Below are 21347 nucleotides of genomic sequence, written 5' to 3'. Positions count from 1 at the left end.
CACAACTCGGTTAGTGCTGTGCTCTATTGATGTTCCCTCGATGAATACGTAGCGCCCGTGATGTATCGAGGTGTCTTTGGTCACTCAGGGCAAGATGCGATGTGCCATGTCCAGTTTGCGCCCCGTAAAGGAACCCAAGGCGTCATTTGTGGCCCAATGTAGCAGGATTCGGGGCAAGAAAAAAGCACAACTAAGGCGCACTGTCTTGTCAACATGCCTCTTGCACCATGACATATGTCGAGAAACACTATTAGGATCTGACTACATGTCCGCTGTGCAGCATGATTTGCAGCGCACGTTAGCCGCCGCGGTGGCCGCCCTGTTGGATGTCCTGGGAAACCAGAAGGGCGGCATAAGATTTGCTCAATTCGACTACCGGCGAGGGTCATTGTTGTTCAAACCCCTTTGTACTGCTACGGCTGTACACCTGGAGCATCGGAATGGGTCTGGTAGTTGTGCCACAACATTATAAAGGTGTGACTATTCGTTATTCTTGGCTGTCGAGGAAGTTCTCTAGTCGTCAGGAACAAAGCCCGTATACTGCAGATTGACAGTGAGCTTTGGAAGTGACGAAAAAGCAGGGATTGCGACAGATACAAACGCCAGCATCTCCACAGCAGGGCCGGCTACTGTGAACATTAGGAAGTCCGGTCGCCGACCCGACACCTTGTGCAACAGACGCAATGTTCAGGACTGCGCCCGACGTTGCACATGGTGTTATCCGTGGAGAGATTTCAGATCGTCTCAGCACCGGCCGCAGTACGAACGCCACCTCAACTGGCGGTTGTTGAATGATAGTAACGTAGATGTTTGATCGGTCTTCTGGGCTGCAGTTCTGGCAGTTAATGAGCTAGTCGGGGGAAAGAGATGAAGGGTCAGTGTTGGAACGTAGAAGTTCCGCGGCATTGACGCTAGTGAGCCCAGCAACTTACCGAACTGGGACGGGATGGCACGCAACCATGCAGTAATAACTCTGGCGGCTGGGATATGCAGGTGACTTGTCGCATATCGCCTGTTTACAGGTACTGAGCATGACTGAGCATGACTGCGTCGTGCTGGCGCTTTCACCATAACGATAAAGACTCGTCTCCTCGTTGTCTTTGACAGAGCAAGTTTCCAATCTCATACAGCGATGAACTGCGCCTCTGGACGCCACAAGCAGAGCACAGATGGTCTGATGGTGAAAATCAGTCAAACATGCCACGGACGGGCTTGCGCGACTTCGACTGTTGACAGTGATGGCATCGCTCCCAGGACGTTGTGAGGCCTATGCATCCGTACACAATAGCTGGCGACCAGGTTTCGAGGCTACATTTCCCATGACCCTCTTCCTACCCCTTTTGTGTTTGGAATTGCATCCAGAGTTGCTTTTGACGAACAACCGTGGAATGTACTCTGCACTGGCACCCATCATCCTAGACTAGCCGTCGATCGACAACAAGTACGGGATTGGCAACCGGCCCCGCACCCCCCGACACTCACGCATGCTGCAAGCTGTACGCCATTATCCAGCCAACCACACGAACCGAAACAAAAACACTAAGCATATCGACACGCAACTTGCTAGAGTCTTGGAGAAAGTGAGATGCGTCTTGCGAACCACGGGGCGCTGAGTTGATAAGGCCAAAACATTATATAGTCCTGCGTCTGGCCATAGCTCACCATGCTTGCGTACTCCAAGATCGTTTTCCATGTCACTAATAGCAGAGAGGACAGAGAGCTAAATTTACTCAAATTACTCCTTTCGGTCTCGGGTATCTTCTTCTTATCCGAACTAATTCGGAAAGCGTGGTAGCAAACGCTTCACAAACATGCGCTTCACGCGGCTGAGGGACCTGGATCAGACGGACGGTACGGTGTTGTTACAGCAGAGTAGGTTGATGTCCCAACAACTTCGACGTGGGGATTGACAATTATCGTAGCCACTAGCGAAGTGCCTTCATCAAACATACTCTTGTACCCACAGCCCTCTCCAACAGACCCAAATGATCCTCTGCGTTGGCCGCTGTCGAAGAAACATGTTGCATTCGCATCAGTGTGCGCATTTACATTTCTGACCAATTTCGGTATCGGTGGCATAGCGCCAGCGTTTTACATCATGTCCATTGAGTTCAACAAGACAATGGACGAAACCTCGCACTTGCTTACCTACCCAATCTTGGTCCTTGGCGCTTTTAATTTCTTCTGGGTGCCAATGGCCAATTACTTTGGTAAACGACCAGTCTTTGTTCTAGCAAGTGGCTTGCTTTGTCTCTGTTATGTGTGGGGTGCTGTTGCAACCTCATTCGAAAGCGTGCTATGCAGCAACATCATCGCAGCATTTGCCGGGTCTTCAACCGAGGCGTTGGGTGCGGCTACAGTGAATGTGGGTTTCTCGTCTTGTCTTACGCACCGATGCATGCTCTTGTTTTGCCTCTAACCCATATGCCGTCTAGGATCTATACTTTTTGCATGAGCGGGGTAGCAAGATGGGAATATACATGTAAGCACGTTCTTCCTGTCCTTGGATGGTCTCAAAAAGGTCTGACATGCACCAGGAACGCTATAGCAGGCGGAAATACCTTTGGTCCCCTGATTTGTGGCTTCATTGTTTCCAATTTGTCCTGGCGATGGCAGAAATGGATATCTGCAATCTTTACAGGATTAAATTTCTTAACGATCCTTTTCTTCGTGCCAGAAACCAGATACATGCGCGAAGTTGGCCAAGTCAACACGGTCCTCTTGCCTTCAAACGAAAAAGTCGTCATGGCTGATGAGAAGTTGCCCCAGGCGCCATCCCCCGGAACACCACTGGAGCAGTTGCCGAAAAAGACATGGAAACAGGATCTCGGCTTATGGTCTGGGGTTTCTGAAACCAATCTGGCCAAGATGTTTGTGCGGTAAGTTGTAGTCGAGAAGGGCTGTGCATTCAGCTGACGTCTAGAAGACCGTTTCCAATGATCATATATCCAGCAGCCATCTATGCATTTCTTTGTTACTCAATCTCCTTAGTCCTTACAGTCGCAGTCAACATCCTCAATCCCTTTGTTCTGCAGGCACCGCCGTACAACTGGAACGTACAGATTAATGGCCTTATCAACATTCCTGGCATCCTAGGCAATGTGTTTGGATCATGGGCTGGAGGTAAGGGAACCTAAATTGAACCACTGCAGGATATCCTAATCGCATCTAGGTGACCTCGTAGACATTTGGTGCAAATGGCGGACCAGGAAGCACCTTGGCATTTATGAGCCCGAAAGCAGACTTTATCTGATAGTCATTCCGCTCGTGCTTACTACTGCGGGTAGTGTTCTGTTTGGTTATGGTGTGCAGAATGCGCTGTCGTGGGTATCGCTCTTTTTCGGCTATGGAATGATCTCGGTCTCGCTGACTGCCATTCCTACAATTACTTTGGCATATGCTAGTGATTGTGCACTGCCAGTCAACTCGGATGTCATGTTGCTCATCAATGGGTTGAAGAATATCGTGGCTTTTGGTTTCTTGTACGGCGTAGTGCCTTGGGTCGTTGACGTTGGCTATGTCAATGCCTTCGGCACAATGGCCGGTGTATTCGCTGGAATTGTGACCATAGGAGCACTACTGCTCATCCAGTATGGAGCAGGTGCACGGCATGCGGTGGCACAATGGAAGGTCATCCTAGAGTGAAGGGAGCGGTTCTGAAATTGTAATGTGTACATGAGATGCATAACGAACAAGTATATAGAGATGCAGTTTTTTCTAGATGGTATCCATACCAACGTTATAGATGGTGAGATGAGATGCTTACTGGATGTGGGGTGTGTCATTGCTAAGAAGCTGCAGCTCCCTTTTGAGCTCGTTCTATGAGCTTGCTATGCATGGACTCGATTTCGGGAATAATCAAAGACTCGATCTCCACAGAGGGCTCGCCCTGCGGGATACCCCGTTCGGTGGCAATTGACCCACCCGCATCGTCGTCCTTCTTTGCCAGCTGATCAGCAGATCCCACAAGTGACGGTCTGCCTGACAAACTTTTTGTCCTACGGCTTGTGGGTACTCTTATCCATTTCTCGCCTTCAAAAACTGATACAAACACGACTTCCCATTTGCGAGTGAGCAGTAAATTTCCAATGACGAGGTGGTGTGAGTATTTATTCAACGCATACTTGGCCTTCGTGACGAGTAGCGAAGGATCAGTCTCAAGCTTGAAGCTTACAATCATTGCTTCCGGTGCCCAACCGTCCACAAGCTGTTTTAGAAACTTGGGAACCGGCTCGAGATCAATGATGAGACTTTTGCCTTGAGTGCGCGCCGCTGGAGGTTTTGCATGGCTTTCGGTTACGCCGACTGCGCCTTGATGGAACTCTTCATTCGATTGTATCTTGTGCTCGACCATGCGGTCCTGGGGTACAAAGAAGTCGGACACAGCAGCAGCCAGGTAGAACATGGCTTTTGGACCGAGTGGACGCATGAGTTGTGCAACCTCGCGCAAATTCCACAGGTACTCGGTGATTGTTACGTAGGACAGGATCAACAATTTGTTTCCACGCTTGACCTCGGTATACTGGCGCAAGACGCGTAGCATTTGGTCCTGGTGTTGTTCGTCCACCACGACCTGGCCGTTTTCTTCCTTCATGTAGTCCAGAAAAGAGCGTGTGTTATGTGAATAGTGTCTTGAGTAGGGCAAGAGCGAGAACTGCCTGTGCAAGAAGATGACAGCATAACCATTTTGGAGGAAATACTCGGCACTGGTAGCTCCGCGTGTACCAGCAGAAAAGTTGTCGATGTAGCGCACAGTCTGTTGTTCTAATGGCACCGTGGTGCCGCCGGAAGTGACCAGCACCACGCGGCGGTGGTCATCGTTATGGCGTGTGATGAATTCTCTCGCAAGGGTTATGTTCGCCTTGAGGTCCTTTGGCGGGGGCTCGTTATCAAAGTAGTGATTCTCAGCCTGCTGTGCGTTTAGATCGGTCATGATGGCAGATGAAGCTGTTGTTGTCCTTCAGGTGTGCTGATACAATCAGTGGCGGGGTAGCTTTCGAGGCCGGAGGGGCATGCTGAGTCAGGCGTACTACCTTCCGTCACTACAATTGAAGCATCTCTTCAATTCCACTTGACAGTTCAATCGAGTCGAACGTCTGTTTCGCGCTGACCTGGACACGCTTTACATGCGATGTTTAGGGTAGTGACTACTAGCGGTGATTTATCACACGCTTCATATGGGTGATTGGAATGAAAACAGTGCAGTCGCTATGAGAGACATAGCTATGATCCAAACTCGAATACCAAAGGGCTTTCAAATGTGTGTTTTCATTAGTATCTTGTAAAGCCTGACCTTTCTATTGTTGGTGGCTATGTTCTTGTTGCGTTCGGCCGGGTACCGGCCCCGCCTTCTAGCCCCCATGCCTCCTCAGGAACGCAGACGAAACCGCTACCACAACGATATCTGGTCGGCGTCTTCTAAAGTGTATTAGCTCCTATTATTTTTCATGCTTCAAAAATGACCGAGGATACTGGGAGCAAGCTCGACTTTTCAAACGGAAATATTCGGCTTGATTCTGCATTGTCTAAACTATCTACTCATTGCCAGTCTATGTTTGACAACTGGGATCGATGGCAACAAAACAAAAGTCACTGCTTCCCTCATCACCAAACACCTGCGGAACTTGAACGGGCCACAGAATCCAACTGCTCACTTTGTTATCAGTTTTGGAGAGATGGGTCAACCCTATTTCCGATCGTTTTTGACGATGATGTGGGGATATCTCCGCTCAAAACATATCAGTCACTGGGCGTAAATGTCCACTCTGGTAATTTTCGTGGCCCGAATATTCCTATATGAGAGGACTTCCTACGATTCGAACTGAAGTTCCAGGTATTTGATTGGCGAGAAGGCAGGGTCATAACATACAGCATTACTATAGACCCATCACCCAAGCCATGTACGTACAAACGTCATATTGTTGTATGCTCTTCGCTTACCTTCTCCAAAAGTCACTGTGCCACCTGCAAAAGAACAGGAAGCACAAAACACGAAATCCTCAATTCCTATAGCTAAAGAATGGCTACGAGAGTGTTCTTCAAAACATGAAAAATGCCAAAATCATGCATCAAAATACATACCTACGCGGCTGGTTGGCGCTACCATGGGACAGTGCCGTGTCTACCAGCGAGATGAGTTGAATGCTGGAGTCGAATATGCGACACTCAGTCACTGTTGGGGAAGCACTAAATATCTTACCCTAAGTAAGAGCAATCTGCAGCAACTAAAAACCCAGATACCAAGTGAAGATCTCCCACGTACAGTGCAAGATGCCATCACGGTAGCGCATGATCTGGGGTTCGAGTACATTTGGGTGGGTACTCTATGTATCGTTCAAGATGACCTCATGGACTGGGAAAGAGAAGCAGCGATGATGACGAGCGTTCATGGAAACTCGAGTCCCAATATTGCAGCTGCTGGCGCAAGAGATGGACGAGACGGCTACTTTTTTTCTCGGCCCACCCATTGGAACTGCAAGTTGCAGTTATACAATGGCCATCACGCCCTTTCTTGTTCTGCAGCCCCTGTCTCTCTTTATTCGCGATGCTTATCTGGCATGTCGCTAATGGAACGAGGCTGGGCACTCCAAGAACGCTTACTAGCCGTGCTTACTCTGCATTTTACGACCACTGAGCTGTTCTGGGAATGTAATCACATCATAGCCTGTGAAAGCTTCCCAGAAAGACTACCTGGAGGAACCATGGTGCCCCTCGGATTTCTGCATAAACGAACAATAGACGATCCAATGTGGCCGTAGATCGTCGCTAGGTATAGCGCCTGCAAATTAACATATGTCAAAGATAAACTAGTCGCCATCTCCAGTCTTGCTAGAAAGATACAGCAGCAAACAAATGACCAATATGTGGCAGGGCTATGGAGGAAAAACCTGGAAGCTCAGTTGTACTGGTTCATCTGGTTTCCAGGGCCACGTCGGAATACGGCAGAACCACGTTGGAATACGGAGACATACATCGCCCCAAGCTGGTCATGGGCCTCTGTGGATGTACCAGTCGATACAGACTATGAACATCTTCTCCATCTACCAGCTTTGATTTCCGTAGTGGATGTCAAAATCGGATACACTAAATCCGATCCATTCGGAGCGATCAACAGTGCCACCATGAGAATTCGTTGTCGTGGTCTACATCATGCGGATTTTGGGGGATATGCAAATGCACTACGATCACCGGGCAACAAAGTCGTAACTGGAAGCTTTGTGATGAGTGAATATTGTTCAGATTATGGCGACGAAAAGATTCAAGAAGGGCTCTTACTACCAGTATTTGAGGTTCAGTCAAATCAAAAGGTAATCACAGGCTTAGTGCTCAAGCTTTCGGATGAAGGACAGGGTGTCTATCGCAGGGTCGGGAGATTCTCTGCACCCTTGAAAGAGAGTTTGATCAATACACTTGGTCAAATCGTAGATGGCGGAGATGAACATTTAAGTAGGACTTATGCTGAGGTGTTGAGAGGTGATTCTAGTGTTACTCTAGGTTATATGGTTGATATAATCTAGGGATCGAATCATATACCTAGAAAAGCAGTTTCTTGAGTTCTTACCGCATGATTTGACCTTCTTTTTATCTCTGTTGGCTATATAGCGTATTAGATCAACAATCTTGGAAAAGAATGGCAGGTCACACCTTAACCTGCCGGAATTGAGTATTAAAAAAGACTTTGCAGCTAAAGTAAAAGGATTCGGGTGAGCATCAGTGAGACCCTGCATTAGCCCCATGTTCTTACCTTATCATTCGGCGTTATCACTATGATCTGTACTCTAACAGCAGGGCGAACAGGATTGTGAGCTTTGGCAATGTATGAGCTTGAGAGTTTCCCTCAACATCCAAGACTTTTATGATGTAAAGATGAATCTGTTGTTGTATCACAAATCCTTTCAGAAAGGTTCAAAAAAAGACTCTAGCCAGATCCCTGATTTGCTAAATTGAGTGGAGAGAAGAAAGGTAAAGCCCCGTAATATCAATCAGAAACCCGGGTTGTTCATGTCAGACATCCACGTATCGTTGTCCGAATCCATAAAGTTAATCAAATATCGCGATCCTGAGAACCAGTCTTGCACAAAATTCTGGCTTACATCCAGGCCTTGTTGGCTCATGCCTACGCCGTCAAAGTCTTGCGTGCAACCCATGGCTTCAGTTGATGCGTAGTTCTCCTGTCCTTCCGATACCAAATCTGGCACATAACTAGCCATCGACCAGTCTGTATTGGACATTAGGCCAAGGGCGCTTAGATGCGGGCCAAATTGTGAGACTGTGCTAAAGTCTGGCAAGGTACTAGGTGAAGTCGCGTCGAAAATGCCTTGTCCTGGGAGTGGGAAAGAGTACGTCAGACCCTTCTCGATCTCTTTCTCTTTTGCTTGAATGTAAATTTTGGCTACTTTCAAGAAAAGAAGGCACATTTTGTACAGCCTTTCCGCGCCCTCAGAGAAAGTTTTACAAGATTCAAGGCTGGTGACGAAGTCTGAGAGGGAATCTAGATCAGTGCGATTGGTGGTTTGGATTGCGTTGCAAAACAAGACGATGAAGCTGGTTCAAATCAATATCAGAGCTATTGCATGTCTCAAGAAATGTCTTACGGAGTGATCGGAGCCTGCATTTATATTAGCCGGGTCGCCCAAGCTGAGTAAGTGATCAAGGTATTTCCACGTCCTACATACCTGGAGGATGGACCAGTGAATGTACCCTGCCCAAAGTTCTGTATTGGCTTTTGAGTTGAATTGAGCATTACACCTCATATGTGCTGATATTGCCGCTCGAGAAGCCTCGAGACATGCCTCGCTCAATGTGTTCTCTGGACATGCTGCCCGGTGGATAAGTGCACAGGTCGAGTAATGCACTACAACATCTGTGTGAAAAAACAGATCCTCGGCATCATCAACAAGTGCTAAATATTTAAGCCCTGTTTCCAGTTGAGAGATGAAGGGAACTGACCTGTGTCACAATCACCCTGTTTCAGAGCATCTCGACGGTTTTTGCCTAGTTTTTGTTTATGCTTGAGAGGTAGTTCTGTCTCGATGGGGCTTACTAAATTGGTGGAGTCAGTGATACCTACATGACCTCGTTCATGCCAAGCTTGTTCCATCGCGCGAACGAGACTCATGGCAATTTGCTGTCGCTCAGTCTGCGTATTGAGAAATGCAGCTGCGCTAAACAAGCTCTCGTATGTTTGTCCTTGAACTTTGGCAACTTTGACCCAATAGGGAAGCATGACGTTCTCTTCGAATCCATTGTTCAATGCATCGCTCGTGGCAAGGAAGGGCAACGACACATCCCAGTCCTGGATGATACTTGCTCGACCCAAGCGCAGAGACAGTTCCTTATCGAAGAAATATATCATCCAAAAGAGATTCATTTTGCGTCTCCGCTCCTTTTCTGAGTCGTTCTTCATGGTTGCGAAACGATGGTAACCTAGATTCTGACACAGCTCAACGGCGTAGGAATTCAGCATCCAAGCAAGTGACGGTTTGCACATCTCGATTGCGCAAGCCGTACCCAAGCTTAGAGCTACAATGTTTTCATGGCTAGCTGGTATGAGTATACCAAGCTGACTTATGGCGAGCTCCAACTGTGCCTTGTCTGTGAGCGCCTGCAATTAGATGACGGACATTTATTACATCACAATAGACGACGTACAAGAAGACGCGTATCTAGTGATAGTTAATATAATCCAATAAGGAAGTTAAGGGCAAAAGTGAGTTCCACGCACCTTGTCAACTCCGCCTTGGTAGTGCCGCTCCAGGGTGCCGATGAATATTCTGAAAATATGTTGAACAATACGCCACACGCAAAGATTCGACGTGGAGTAGTGCACGTGGTTGGGTTGGAATAAAAATCCTCAATGACCTCATAGAGATTCTTCGGATCAATGATAGGAAAGAAAGAAGTAAAGATCATAGTTGGATGTTCTGTAAGCGTTAGCAGATCCAAATATTTCCATACCAGGGACTACCAACCCAGAGCCTTATTGATGGCAACCTTCACCACACTCCAGGGGGGCTGCTCTAACTTTGCGCTGTCAATTCTTGCCACAGATCGGTCGGTGAATTGCTGAGTATTCAGCTTTGGAGAGACATCTCTATGATTGCTGGGCGCAACCAGCTCCTCAAGTGCTGTCAAGGCTGCTTTGACTTCTGCGTTTTGGTCCATTGATGGTGTTTGATCAACCACCTGAACGAGCAATTCTCGCACATATTCTGATTGCCTATTGATCCCAGTCTCGCCTTCAAAGGGTGTAGGTGTCGTCGCCTCAGTCTCGGTAACGGAAGATTTCTCGTTGAGTGGAGTTGATGGCGATTCTGTTTGAACGACATGCCCATCAAATACTGTGCATGCATCACTGATCTCCAGTTTCGAAGCAATCTTGGCGAGGATAGTCTCGATACCAGCAAGACGGCTTTCGAGACGGTCTATCTTCTTCTCACTGCCTAGTGTCAAATGCCTAACTCAAAAGCAGGGTTGGATACGCACTACTCCCCAGATAAATGGATTCTTACTTTTGGGGTTCTCTGTTCAGGCACAACTATTTTACAATCTTGGCTAGTTAGTGGACCTCCGCGGACTACAAAAATACACCGTATTGGAAGCCCGGGTGTAAGGCTAGACTGCAAACAAGGCTTGACAATCGTCTTTGACCCTGACTGATTTGCTGGTCATCAGACTTACCGTCTTTGCTCATTCTACAGTTTGAGCACGGCACAGTCCGATCGCAGCGGATTTTTTTCGTTCGACAATATTCGCACTACAACCGAAATGTTAGAATAACGGTAAGACGTAGGTTGCTCATCGCACCGAACGTTTGCCGACCATATCGTCAGCAGATGGTCCCATATTTTCCTCCATATTTGCCACAATATTAGATTGGAAAAGATCCACACAGACTGTTGGCAACTCGTAAATGAAGTTTTGATGTTCGAACTCAAAGGTTCAAAGTTGGGACTAAAATGGATGATCTCATCAGGCGATGATGACTCCTTTAGGTACAAGATCCTTGCTCAAAGCGCACCGTGCTACTACAGTAGTCCGACTTGGCTGGATCACAAATCACCAGTCAGGTAACAGCTTGCGCTTACATGGTTGACCGCTCTAGAAGGAAAATTAACGTCGGGAAAAGTAAGCAAAGCTTGACACGCCCCACTTCGCCAATACACTACTATGCCGTATCTGTTCTACATCAGCCTACATATTCCGGTACATGTGGTTTGAAGCGATTGGAACAATATACAGTTGTCTCCGGGCCTAGTGTAGTTCTTATTGAGATATTTCAAGTCATAGGAGAACCAGTAGCCATGTCATGTCAAGTACCACGTATCCAACGTCAGCTCTCGGTGGACCGAGATGTCTGGATGAAAACTTCCCTCACCAAATTAGCGCAACAGTTGCGAGACCCAACTACGCGCCGGCATTATATAGTAATCCGGATTCTTCTTAAAGCATACCACTGTATACGTAGAACTCTATCACTCTAGTATATCAAATCTTTTCTCGATCCGTGGTGCTGAAGGCGTGACAGGCGTTTGAGATGCTGCGAGGCTGCTACTATGCTGAACCGCTGTGTAGAAATGATGACATGTCTTGTATGATTTATGGTATGTGTCATGAGTAATTCTACACATTATCAAAACACAATCTATGAATACCTTTTTTGTAGTTCAACCCCATCCCCACAGCGTCTTAATAGTATCACCAAACGTCGCTTGGCCAGCTTCTCTCCTCTTCATGCGAGCCACTCGTTCCTCAATAAATGTCTGTTCAAGCTGCTTCGCAACACCATTTTGGGCCCTCAGCTCCCCTACTACAGCCATCCTCTCAATCTCGCGCTCTTCAGGCGACAGATTCTCAAGTTTCTTCTCGTATTCTTTCCGTGCTTCTGGTTTGATTTGGGCCCATACTTCATTTTCGTCTAGAGTATTCAGATTTCCAATCTCAGCCACCTGTTCATTCTTGGTAGTTGGCGATACACCGCCCATTGCCTGCACAACGTTACGTTTGGACAAGACGCTTTCAAACTTTGGGGTGGGTCGGCCTTCCTCTTTTGCCTTTTCTATCTCTGCTTCTTGCTGCAACATGCGCTGATACAGCTTATCGGCGTGCATCTGGATCCGCTCATCCTCTTCCGGGGAGCGGGAATCCATGGTCATATAGCCCAGGGCCTTGAGGAACTTGGACTGCATATCGTAGCAGCGGTTGAACTTGCGCGACTCGGCGCTGCACATTGTGCCCTGGGACCACCACGTCTTGGGGTTTCGGAAGCATTCAAACTGCTCCATATACTCAAGTGCACAGTTCTCCATTGCTACTCGGCCAATGGAGGCTTTGCGGTCGTTGTAGGCGTCGACTAGGTCTCGCAGCCGGTCTTGCTCCGACTTTCCGCGGTCATTGAGGATGTCCTGGGGGGTGTAGTTCTTCCAAAGATGGGCATAGCGTCCATCTTGGAATTGGGATTGAGGCGGTACCCGAGGCTTAGAGGATTCGGTCTGTTCCTGGGATTGCGACGGTGAGGGTGCGGGTGCGGGTGCGGGTGTTTGCGCATCGGCGGGCTTTTCCTTGGGCACAGAGGGCAATGAAGGCGCCGGGCCTGTAGGGGCTTCTCTGTTGAGAAATTCGCGGAGGGAGGGATCGAGCTGATCTGACCCGGTTTGGGTGTTTTTAGTACCCCATAGCCAGCCCATGATGGTGAAATGTACTGGCAGTCGTTGTGTTGTGAGACGTGGGCAGCGGGCGGAATTATTGCGGGGATGATGGAAGCCAAGCAAGGGCCTGGTCATGCATGGTCAGCGCGTCGACCCTCATAACACCACCACGCGACGACAGCGGCCTCGCCCACCCCACCCCGAATTCGAATTGCTACACCACATATCGCCATGGCGCCCGTCGGTATGCGACAATAGTGCCATTCTTATCCCTCTGTCTTTGTGCTGACAAATCCATAGATCGCCGCGAGCATCGACAGCAGCGCGTGCGCGGTGCCGGGTAAGACAGGCGTCATGACATGCAGCCAACAACTTGGATGCTGACAGCTGCAGCCCTTCCTCAGTACAAGCGACTTTTGGCTTCAGTTTCGGCGCTCTCGGTGCAGCCCCTGCTAAACAATCCTCCCTTCCTCCTCTGCCGCCCTCTCGTCGAACCCCAGTCCAAAGTACACCGCGTGCCCCGAATGGCTCAGCACAGCGACACAGAAGCGCGTCGCTTCAACGCAGCAGCGCGTCAAAACGTAGGAGCTCACCAAAAGAGAAGACAGCTACCCCGCGGTTGGGCAAGCGAAAGCGGGCTTCACCTACTGCGCAGTCGGATATCGTTGAAGGAGAAGAGGATGAACTGAGCCCAAACCGCGAGGAGATTGCGCGCTCGGTCGAAAAGACCAAGAGAGTGGTTGGGACTGCCTCCCCCGCACGTGAGGAACAGGACAATGGTCCGGATGAGCTCTCGGTGCTGGACGAGGGTGCGAGCAATATGCGCGAGGCAGTGTTCGCTAGATCTACAGTGATGAAACGGACACCACCTCAAGCAGCGATACAGCAGCGGGCGCTCTCCGGAAGCGCAAGGCAAAAGACACCGACCACAGGCACAAATGGGACAACATCAGCAAGGTCACGGCGCTCCATATCAAGACGATCCAAGTCAACCGATCCTGTCCCGGAAACTCCTAGTCTACTCCCGAGCGGACAACCAAGAAAGTCGGCCTCCCGAATTGATGCCTACTTGAACACACCAGCGGCGGCGCCAGCCGAGAATGAGAGTGAAGACGAGCTTTCACCCCAAATGCCTGTGGCTACGCCGCGCGTGGTCGGGAGTGAAATACAGCCACAGCAAACACCGCAAGAGGAGACAGAAATCACTGTCGATGAGCTATCCCCACAGATGCAGCCAACATCAACTCAGGAAATCCTGACAACATCACAGCCAGTCGAGGTGCATGTAGCAAATGGGGATGTTGGGGAGCAAGCCACGGAACAACAACTCGCGAAACGTGGACGTGGCAGACCGCGATTATCGGATGAGCATCACCCTGAAAGTGACACCCCACCAGTGGCTTCGGCGAAATCTGTAAAGCGTACCAGCCCTCGTGAGGAATCCAATGTCCGAGAGAGCGAGCCCCAAGAAACACCAGCGATTCGCAAATCTGTTAAAAAGAAGAACAAAGGGCCTACCACCGAAATCGCTGGTGAAACTGTCGATGACCTCTCACCTGCCCGTGGCAAGGCATTTGCACGATCACCGCAGCCTACAAGACAGAGAGATAGTGTAGAAGTCTCCAGTGCACACGAAGCATCAGCCGGAGAAGGAGATTCTGCGCTAGAAGAAGAAGCGGAACCCACCCCTCAACCCGTCCCTAAGCGATCTGCTCCCGAGCAAGCCCCACGCGTTAAGCCTTCAACGGAAAAACCACCCCGCAAGCGGCAAAAGCTTGTGGGGCCGACACATACTATCTCGGTGATGCGCATAAAAGGCTCTACAGTTAGGGGTGTTACTGCGGCAGACATCACGCGGTCAATCCTAGAAGATAGCATTGACCATCGTCTCAAACGCATGGCTGAAAAGCTGCAGAAGTTGCAGGATTCGGACAGCCGAAAGGAGCTACGAAGCCAGATCAACATGTCGATTACCTTCAAGGAGAGCTTAAATGAAAAGCTGATGGATTTACAAGATGCTAACGACGTATTAAGCACGAACTTCCAGAAAATAAAGCTGCTGAGACGCGCCAATGCCGATCTACGCAAAGAGATGCTCGGCCTCCAGAACAGTAGACAGGAAATCGCCATGGAGCAGGACGATATCCAGACACAGTACCATGCTGAGAAGGCCAGGGCGGACGCGCAGAATACGCTCAGCGACAACCTGTTCGCTATCGAGGCTGCGATAAAAAATGGTCGTGCTAAGGCGCGCGAGGAAGGAAGAGAAAACGAGGGTCCAGACATGCCACTGAGCATGCTACTAGACGGCGTAGCGAAGGATGTCGGATCGCGTGGTGGTGGGCTTTTGGCCAATGTCAAAGGCCTCAATGGGCTTCTAGAGCGGGCTGCGAGCTGGCTAGAGGGAAGAGCCTAATGGCTTACAGAAACACTATTCACTTGGCGGCGTTTTATTCTTGTGTACTTTGGGATACGATACCCGGCACCATGGCCACGCACGAAATGGAATTTCTTCTCACAACCCACTCTTGGGAGACGGGCTGTGGCACTTGCAGGTGATGGCAGCTACGCCTACATACACATAGACTGAGTCCATGTAGAGGTGGCACGTGCTATCTCGTTGCAGGCTAGCGGCTACTGCTGGCGACGGGCCACTTCTCCACATCTGCGTTCGTCATGGTACATAGTGCATCTCACCAAATCCTGTCCGGCTCGGCCGGTACATCATTAGGTCTGTCCCCTACCCAGATTGACGTGCACACAACTTCAGTTTGACAGCTAAGTATTTTGCCTCCGCCGGACGGGTTTCGTCATTGAGGTGGATCGTTTCCAAGTCTCCTTCCTTGTCCGGTCAGAGTCACGCCCTGCTGTTCGCCCCATCTCCAACAACCCTCTCGCAACTCCGCTTGCGTGCTTGCGTGCTTGCGTGCTTGCGTGCTTGCTTGCTTGCTTCGTTTGGCCATCTGCATCACCACCCAAACGCCTCCGTTCAACACCACGCCGTGTATGATTGACTAGTACACGTCGCAATACAGACGGTGCCCTTGTTTTCGCTTGCGAGCGGTGAAACCAGCGCTAATTAGAGCCGTTACCGGACTCTTCACTTGTGACGCTTATCACCAGACCATCTCTTTACCGATCGTGAACCAAGACATCTCACCAGACTAAAACATACCTCAACTGACCTGGACCGCCACCATTTTTCAACGTTGTTTCATCTCCTCAAGGCATAGTCAGCATGGTTCGCACGCCTATTACCATCGACAAGGGTCATACTACCACACCCTTAAATTCCCCACCAGTTCCTTTGGTGTCGCCCAGCAAAAACACCCCTTCACCTCCCACCAAGTCGCCTCGTAGCCCCGTCAACCAGCATTGGGTTCAGGCGCAGCAGCGAAAAATATTCATCCAACATTTGAAACAATGGTCCATGGGCCACGATTCAAGCGCGCATTTCCAGGGGAAGCTCAGTTTATTGCCTCCCGATCCGCGTAGGAGAGAGGATTTGGATTTGGGTAAGAGCGTGCAGTGCGTGCTTACAGATTCGAACTTCAAGAACTGTAGGAAGAAGATCGTTGTCAGACTTTTTAGCCCGCAAATGGGTAAGAGGAAGAGTAAGAAAGCTAGTATGATAAGGCAGGCGCAAAGAGGTGATATGGACCCTTTTGAAAGTAGAGAAGCGTTTACAGAGTGGGAAGAGGGCACGTGTCCATTCACATTCACTGAAGACGACATGGCCCAGCCAACTTCGCAGGTCAAATCCATTCCTCCGAGCAACTATTATAAACTCGTTGTCCGCTGCGGTTCGGGCTGGCTCTCTGCCCGTGAATATCTCAACAATCTCTACTTCACGCGTCTTGCAATCAAAAATACCAGCCTCAGTGCCAGCACCGTCTCAGGCAAAGCAGAGCGCGTATTTCCTACGCACTCACAAGCTCTTGACCCCCAACCGGCTCCAGAAGACACAGTCAACATTCAACCCTTATTCCATCCATTCCTTCGTCTACCTCAAGAACTTCAAGAAATGATCTTGATGACTGCCGCGGGACTGTCCCGAAATTACGACCTTTTACCTGAAATCAGCTACCGATTGCCATCGAAACACGCCAAATCACCCATCAGTTTCTCGACCCTCCTTCGCATTTCTCCCACCATCACAAGTACAATGCAGCCGTACATTCTCCATCGAACCGCCTTCCACTTCGGACTCACAGGAACTACAAATTTCTTGTGGCAATTAGGACCAACCAATCGCTCCCATATCCGGCGTCTCGCCTTCCACTTCGGACGCGGCGCGCTCCTGCATTGCGTACGCTGGTTGGCACCAGATCCAATATTTGACTTGCTGCAACCACCAGTGCAGAAGGACATGGGTGGCCTTCCGTATTTCTGGCGGTGCCAATTGCGCACTTTGGCAAAGGAATTGCATCTAACAGAACTCATTATTGGCGTCCAAACTATGCCTCATGCCGATATTGCCATGGTAGCGAGAATAATGAAGGAATCGTTTGGAAGTGTTGAGAAAATTTCTTTTGTAGAAAACTTTCTTGATGGGACCACAAAGTTGCTTGATAGTGCAGACCCGCGGCTGGAAGGCATAGGAAAGGGATCGTGGAGGGACATGACGAGAGGATATGTGGAGAGATATAAGAGGCAGGTTGGATGGCATAACTATCATTTTGGGCTTGAGGTTGCGGGCATGACAGAGAAGGAGTTGGAGAGAAAGATGGATGGAGAGAGTGAGTTTTTTAATAGCTGACGGGGCTACATGAATATAGAGACGGGGTTGGAAATCAGGCATAGAATTTTGCTGTTATGATCGGATACACTAAAAGGGGGCTGGGACGGTAGCAATCCACCACTTGCGGCTGTATGCTGAGAATGTCTGCTGTTGAATGTAATGTTTCGGCATTCTTTTTGGGGAGATCTCCACAGGTCAAAGTAGATGAATTACCTCTCCTCAAATTGCAACTGATTGATCAGATGTAGTAAGGCAGGCCACTTACTGCGACATCAAGATCATGGAGTGGGCTGTCAAGCGAGAAGAAATGAATATATTGCCTTGGATGACTGACGAGATCTGCATTCAAGATTACATAACTTATGATACCGTGAAACCCCAACATGTCACATCCCAGGTATCATCTTTGCATACACTGTATTCTTTCTTGTACAACAACATCCCAAGAAACCTCTTGCGAAGATTTATCCTTCACATATCAGACAATGAACTGGCTTGTAATAGTCCCAATCCCAACTCCCTTCGTGGAAAATAGCCCATATCCTGCCTGCCAACCATATATTCAAAATCTCTTACATGGACATTAGTGTTGTGTAGGAATCACGATGTTGCCTTTGTTTTTTGTCGTCCCGAGGATAAGGGATGGCCCAACCGGGATTAGCGACATTAGCAAGGCAACAAGCAATTTAGTTGCAGCATTGTTTGTCTCTGACATCACCGCTCAAAAACATCAAACATCTTTGAATCCGACTTCATCCACGGTTCTGCTGCATACAGACCCCCGCGATACAGTGTTCACTGTCATTACGGAAAGCGCGGCGCGTTGTTTTGACGATCACGGAGGGGTTTGCTGCGTGTCTATCTCAATCAAAACAATCTCATTTTGACTCCACACCTTTGAATCGTTACATCCGCAACTGCCTTAACGATTATATGCCTGGTATCTCCGCAGGCACTCTTTTGCTCTGGAGTTCTGCGAATTCCGTTCACAGCGATATTATACCAAATTTCTGATCCTGTTAACATCCCCCCGCCCTCGACCGAACAGGTTCCACATGGCAGGCGGTGACAACGCAATCAAGTGCAAATCATGCACTAGAGTCCTCGCAGCTGTCACAGCTGATGGGCTTACTCCCGTACAAGCACCAGACGAGTTTGGATGTAGCACCTGTCAGCGGTTTGGCACACTCTATGATGCTCTACAAGCTGCAGATACGGAATGGGCGGCTTTCGAAAACAAGCGTGATTCCATCACGAAGAGTTTTGCGCGAGACAAACACAAAAAAGCCCGCATGGAATTCGATAACTGGCTCATGACAGTAGAGGCGCTCCCGGTTCCACCAACTAGAGAATGCACTACGCGCATTAAAGAAGCAAGTCCGGAGGTGCAGTATGTGTTCCATGGGAGCGAGGAACCACATTTAGGCATTACGCGTCGAAGATCACATTCGCCAACAACCCAACCTCCTGTAACAGCTGAAGAATCACCCAATCCACGGCTGCAGCAATGTGATGCGCCACTGTCTTTTCGGCCGTCGCCCAAGCGATCGCGGAGCACCAATTCCCTGCTTGGACGGAAGCGACTCAAGTTTTCAGATACGGTCGAGTTCCACAAGACCTACCGTAGCAGTGATGAGTATCACCGGCCTAGCCAACTGTACGTCAGAGGCCGCAATGCGCCGCCCGAAGGATCGGAGTATATGGACACAAGCGGATCGAGCCAAACATTCCTTAGGTTCACACAAATGAAGAAAGTGGGCGCAAAATGGGTGGAGCTGAGTGAAGAGGACCTTGCGAGGAAGAGCAAGAGTCCGGCGCTTGCGGTAACACAGCAGGCCCAGCCAGCAGCAGAACAGCTGAAGTCGCAAAGCAGGAATGAAGATGTGGCTGGCAAGTTGGAACAGGAGGGAGAGGCTCCACCAGATGCTCGTGCAGCCAGGTTGGCTAGACGTGCTAAGGAGGCATCCAGCATGGGCTCATCGCAGACCAAAAGCACGCCAGGTACTCGAAATCGGGGTAATAGAATGGCGCGCAAAGTGAAGGCGCCGTTGCCTGACAATACATCAAGTGGAGCCCAGGAGTCTCTTATCCAGCCGGCGATCATTTTGTCAACGTCAACGGTACAAGAAATAAGGACTGGTGATACGGGCAAGGGTCTAAGTGCAACGAACGATGTCGGACAGGGAAATGAGGAACGTGGGGGAAGAACAAGCATTGCGACTATTGAAAAAGCAATTATTGGACTCATGCGCAATGACGAGATACAAAGCCCAGAAGCGTCCAACAACAAGCTCCACTTGGACGCTCAGCACAGTGGGACAGCAAGCGATCGATACGAGTCGATCGAGCGCGATATCAAAGTAATGCAAAGTGGGTTACATTCTGCCATTATCACCCAAAACCACTCAGCCAACGAGTCGGGGGCCAAGCGCTCATGCACCGACTGGGAAAATGCCTACATGATCTCAACTCTAGACGCGCAAAACGCCGCAGCAACAACGCAACTAGAGTAGATAGAGAGATATGTACAAGGTGTACAAAGCGCCCGATGGTACATACTGCACAGCCTTGCAATGTCACATCTACAGCGACCAGTAATTCAGCCGTTCCATGGTAGAGTAAAGCCATCACGGTGTGTCAGGCAGCCGCACCAGGAAGCAAGCAAGCAAGTAGGGCCACCCCATTGGGCTCGTCAGGAACACGACGTGCAGCAGAACGGGGACACGCCCCCTCCCGTCAAAGTTCGCGTACGTAACGGGGGAATTTTCCCCATCTCCTATAGGTAGGTTGGCCAAATGGACAAGGCCACAAAACCGCCTTGCCCTGCCCGGCAGTGATAATACGAAAGGAGGACAGGGGCACCATCCGATTTCAAGTACCCCAGCATCCGATCCAGACAAAACAAGAGAGGGCACAGTTACATGTAACTGCAAACGGTGGCTGGGCTGAGGAGTGGAGGGGGCGGTGGGTTGGCACGTTGAAGCCCAGACAAACGACCTGTTCAGGTCAGATCAGGGCAGGCACCCATGGATGCCTTGATTTCCTTCTCCCCTTCCCTAAACTACTTACACACGTACCCTTCACTCAATCCTTGGTCGACCCGAAACCGTTGCTGGGAACCTGCAAGGACCCTGGCCCGATCCCCTCCATGTCCATGTACATATGTATGTACGGTTAGCATGTTAGTTAAGCAGTAGTAGTAGTTTAATATTGGCCCGCCCGCCCGCCCGCCGTTTGCCCATCGCCATCTCCATCCCACGCACAACAGAAGGAAAAAAAGACGTGCAGAACCGCCGAAGCGTGCAGAGATGGGTGTCTAGGCCCCCTCCCCCCTCCCTCCCCCCAATTTAGGCTCCGCAACTACCCATCAGCCTACAAACTACCACCGACTGACCGACCAACCCCCCGGCTCCCCCTACCCTACCCTTACCAGCTTCCCACTTCCCGAGACAATTCCAAGTCAGACAGGAAAAAAAAGAGGAGCAAAGATCGACAGGGCCGGGAGGGAGCGTGTGCGTGCGTGGGTTGGTGCGTTCGGTGAGGGTTTTATCAGATGAGGAAGTATCTTAGAAAGACCGTGATGACGAGAGAATGTATGTAGTAGACCGAGCACCTTGAACGAAGAGAGATAGAGCAGCGGATGTATACATACGTGCGTGGTTTTTTTGGCGTTGCATTGTGTTGCGTGCGTTGTGCTGGGTTGGGCTGGGCTGGGCTGGGCTGCCTGACGAGTCAGTTGCGCCATGTATGTGTGAGAGAGAGAGAGTGTGTGTGTGTTGCATGGGGGTATGGGTGGGTGGGAAATATCCAAAAGACGAAGTTACGCACGTAGCCAAAGTGCCCGAAGAGACTCCATGGAACAGAGAGAGAGGGGGGGGGATGGATTGAATGTACGATCGTGGGAGTATGTTGGGTATGTTGTAGATTTTACGTTACTTGTTAAGAGAAACAAGGAAAGA

General features: G+C 49.7%; 9 protein-coding genes across 9 annotated transcripts; 6 read left to right on the top strand and 3 right to left on the bottom strand.

Annotated features, from left to right (window-relative positions):
• Window positions 1-1811: 1811 nt before the first annotated feature.
• COCMIDRAFT_3346 (uncharacterized protein) lies at window positions 1812-3645 on the top strand (the record flags this gene model as incomplete). Its single annotated transcript, XM_007687541.1, has 6 exons — window positions 1812-1872; window positions 1923-2365; window positions 2436-2482; window positions 2538-2879; window positions 2927-3123; window positions 3173-3645. The coding sequence occupies 6 exons, from the start codon at window positions 1812-1814 to the stop codon at window positions 3643-3645; spliced, it is 1563 nt and encodes a 520-aa protein (XP_007685731.1).
• Window positions 3646-3787: 142 nt separating this feature from the next.
• COCMIDRAFT_89442 (uncharacterized protein) lies at window positions 3788-4933 on the bottom strand (the record flags this gene model as incomplete). The annotated part of the gene is made up of 1 exon (XM_007687596.1): window positions 3788-4933. The coding sequence occupies one exon, from the start codon at window positions 4931-4933 to the stop codon at window positions 3788-3790; it is 1146 nt and encodes a 381-aa protein (XP_007685786.1).
• Window positions 4934-6104: 1171 nt separating this feature from the next.
• On the top strand, window positions 6105-6758 carry COCMIDRAFT_24424 (uncharacterized protein; the record flags this gene model as incomplete). Its single annotated transcript, XM_007687554.1, has 1 exon — window positions 6105-6758. One exon carries the CDS (start codon window positions 6105-6107, stop codon window positions 6756-6758), a length of 654 nt encoding a protein of 217 aa, XP_007685744.1.
• Window positions 6759-7121: 363 nt separating this feature from the next.
• On the top strand, window positions 7122-7517 carry COCMIDRAFT_89455 (uncharacterized protein; the record flags this gene model as incomplete). Its single annotated transcript, XM_007687595.1, has 1 exon — window positions 7122-7517. One exon carries the CDS (start codon window positions 7122-7124, stop codon window positions 7515-7517), a length of 396 nt encoding a protein of 131 aa, XP_007685785.1.
• A 465-nt stretch (window positions 7518-7982) lies between these two features.
• Window positions 7983-10857, bottom strand: COCMIDRAFT_89316 (uncharacterized protein; the record flags this gene model as incomplete). Its single annotated transcript, XM_007687594.1, has 9 exons — window positions 7983-8544; window positions 8595-8608; window positions 8676-8902; window positions 8950-9604; window positions 9721-9923; window positions 9972-10438; window positions 10486-10549; window positions 10681-10756; window positions 10807-10857. The coding sequence occupies 9 exons, from the start codon at window positions 10855-10857 to the stop codon at window positions 7983-7985; spliced, it is 2319 nt and encodes a 772-aa protein (XP_007685784.1).
• An 809-nt stretch (window positions 10858-11666) lies between these two features.
• Window positions 11667-12686, bottom strand: COCMIDRAFT_24422 (uncharacterized protein; the record flags this gene model as incomplete). Its single annotated transcript, XM_007687553.1, has 1 exon — window positions 11667-12686. One exon carries the CDS (start codon window positions 12684-12686, stop codon window positions 11667-11669), a length of 1020 nt encoding a protein of 339 aa, XP_007685743.1.
• A 192-nt stretch (window positions 12687-12878) lies between these two features.
• Window positions 12879-15063, top strand: COCMIDRAFT_3343 (uncharacterized protein; the record flags this gene model as incomplete). The annotated part of the gene is made up of 3 exons (XM_007687540.1): window positions 12879-12891; window positions 12948-12987; window positions 13041-15063. The coding sequence occupies 3 exons, from the start codon at window positions 12879-12881 to the stop codon at window positions 15061-15063; spliced, it is 2076 nt and encodes a 691-aa protein (XP_007685730.1).
• An 822-nt stretch (window positions 15064-15885) lies between these two features.
• On the top strand, window positions 15886-17406 carry COCMIDRAFT_24420 (uncharacterized protein; the record flags this gene model as incomplete). The annotated part of the gene is made up of 1 exon (XM_007687552.1): window positions 15886-17406. One exon carries the CDS (start codon window positions 15886-15888, stop codon window positions 17404-17406), a length of 1521 nt encoding a protein of 506 aa, XP_007685742.1.
• A 1037-nt stretch (window positions 17407-18443) lies between these two features.
• COCMIDRAFT_70249 (uncharacterized protein) lies at window positions 18444-19379 on the top strand (the record flags this gene model as incomplete). The annotated part of the gene is made up of 1 exon (XM_007687593.1): window positions 18444-19379. A coding segment is annotated over one exon (936 nt), but the record flags the coding sequence as incomplete, so codon positions are not given.
• Between the last annotated feature and the right edge of the window lie 1968 nt (window positions 19380-21347).

The sequence above is a fragment of the Bipolaris oryzae genome (assembly GCF_000523455.1).
Source record: "Bipolaris oryzae ATCC 44560 unplaced genomic scaffold scaffold_31, whole genome shotgun sequence".
Lineage (NCBI taxonomy): Eukaryota > Fungi > Ascomycota > Dothideomycetes > Pleosporales > Pleosporaceae > Bipolaris > Bipolaris oryzae.
Note: the sequence above shows the minus strand (reverse complement) of the source record. Positions and strands in the feature narration are given on the sequence as shown.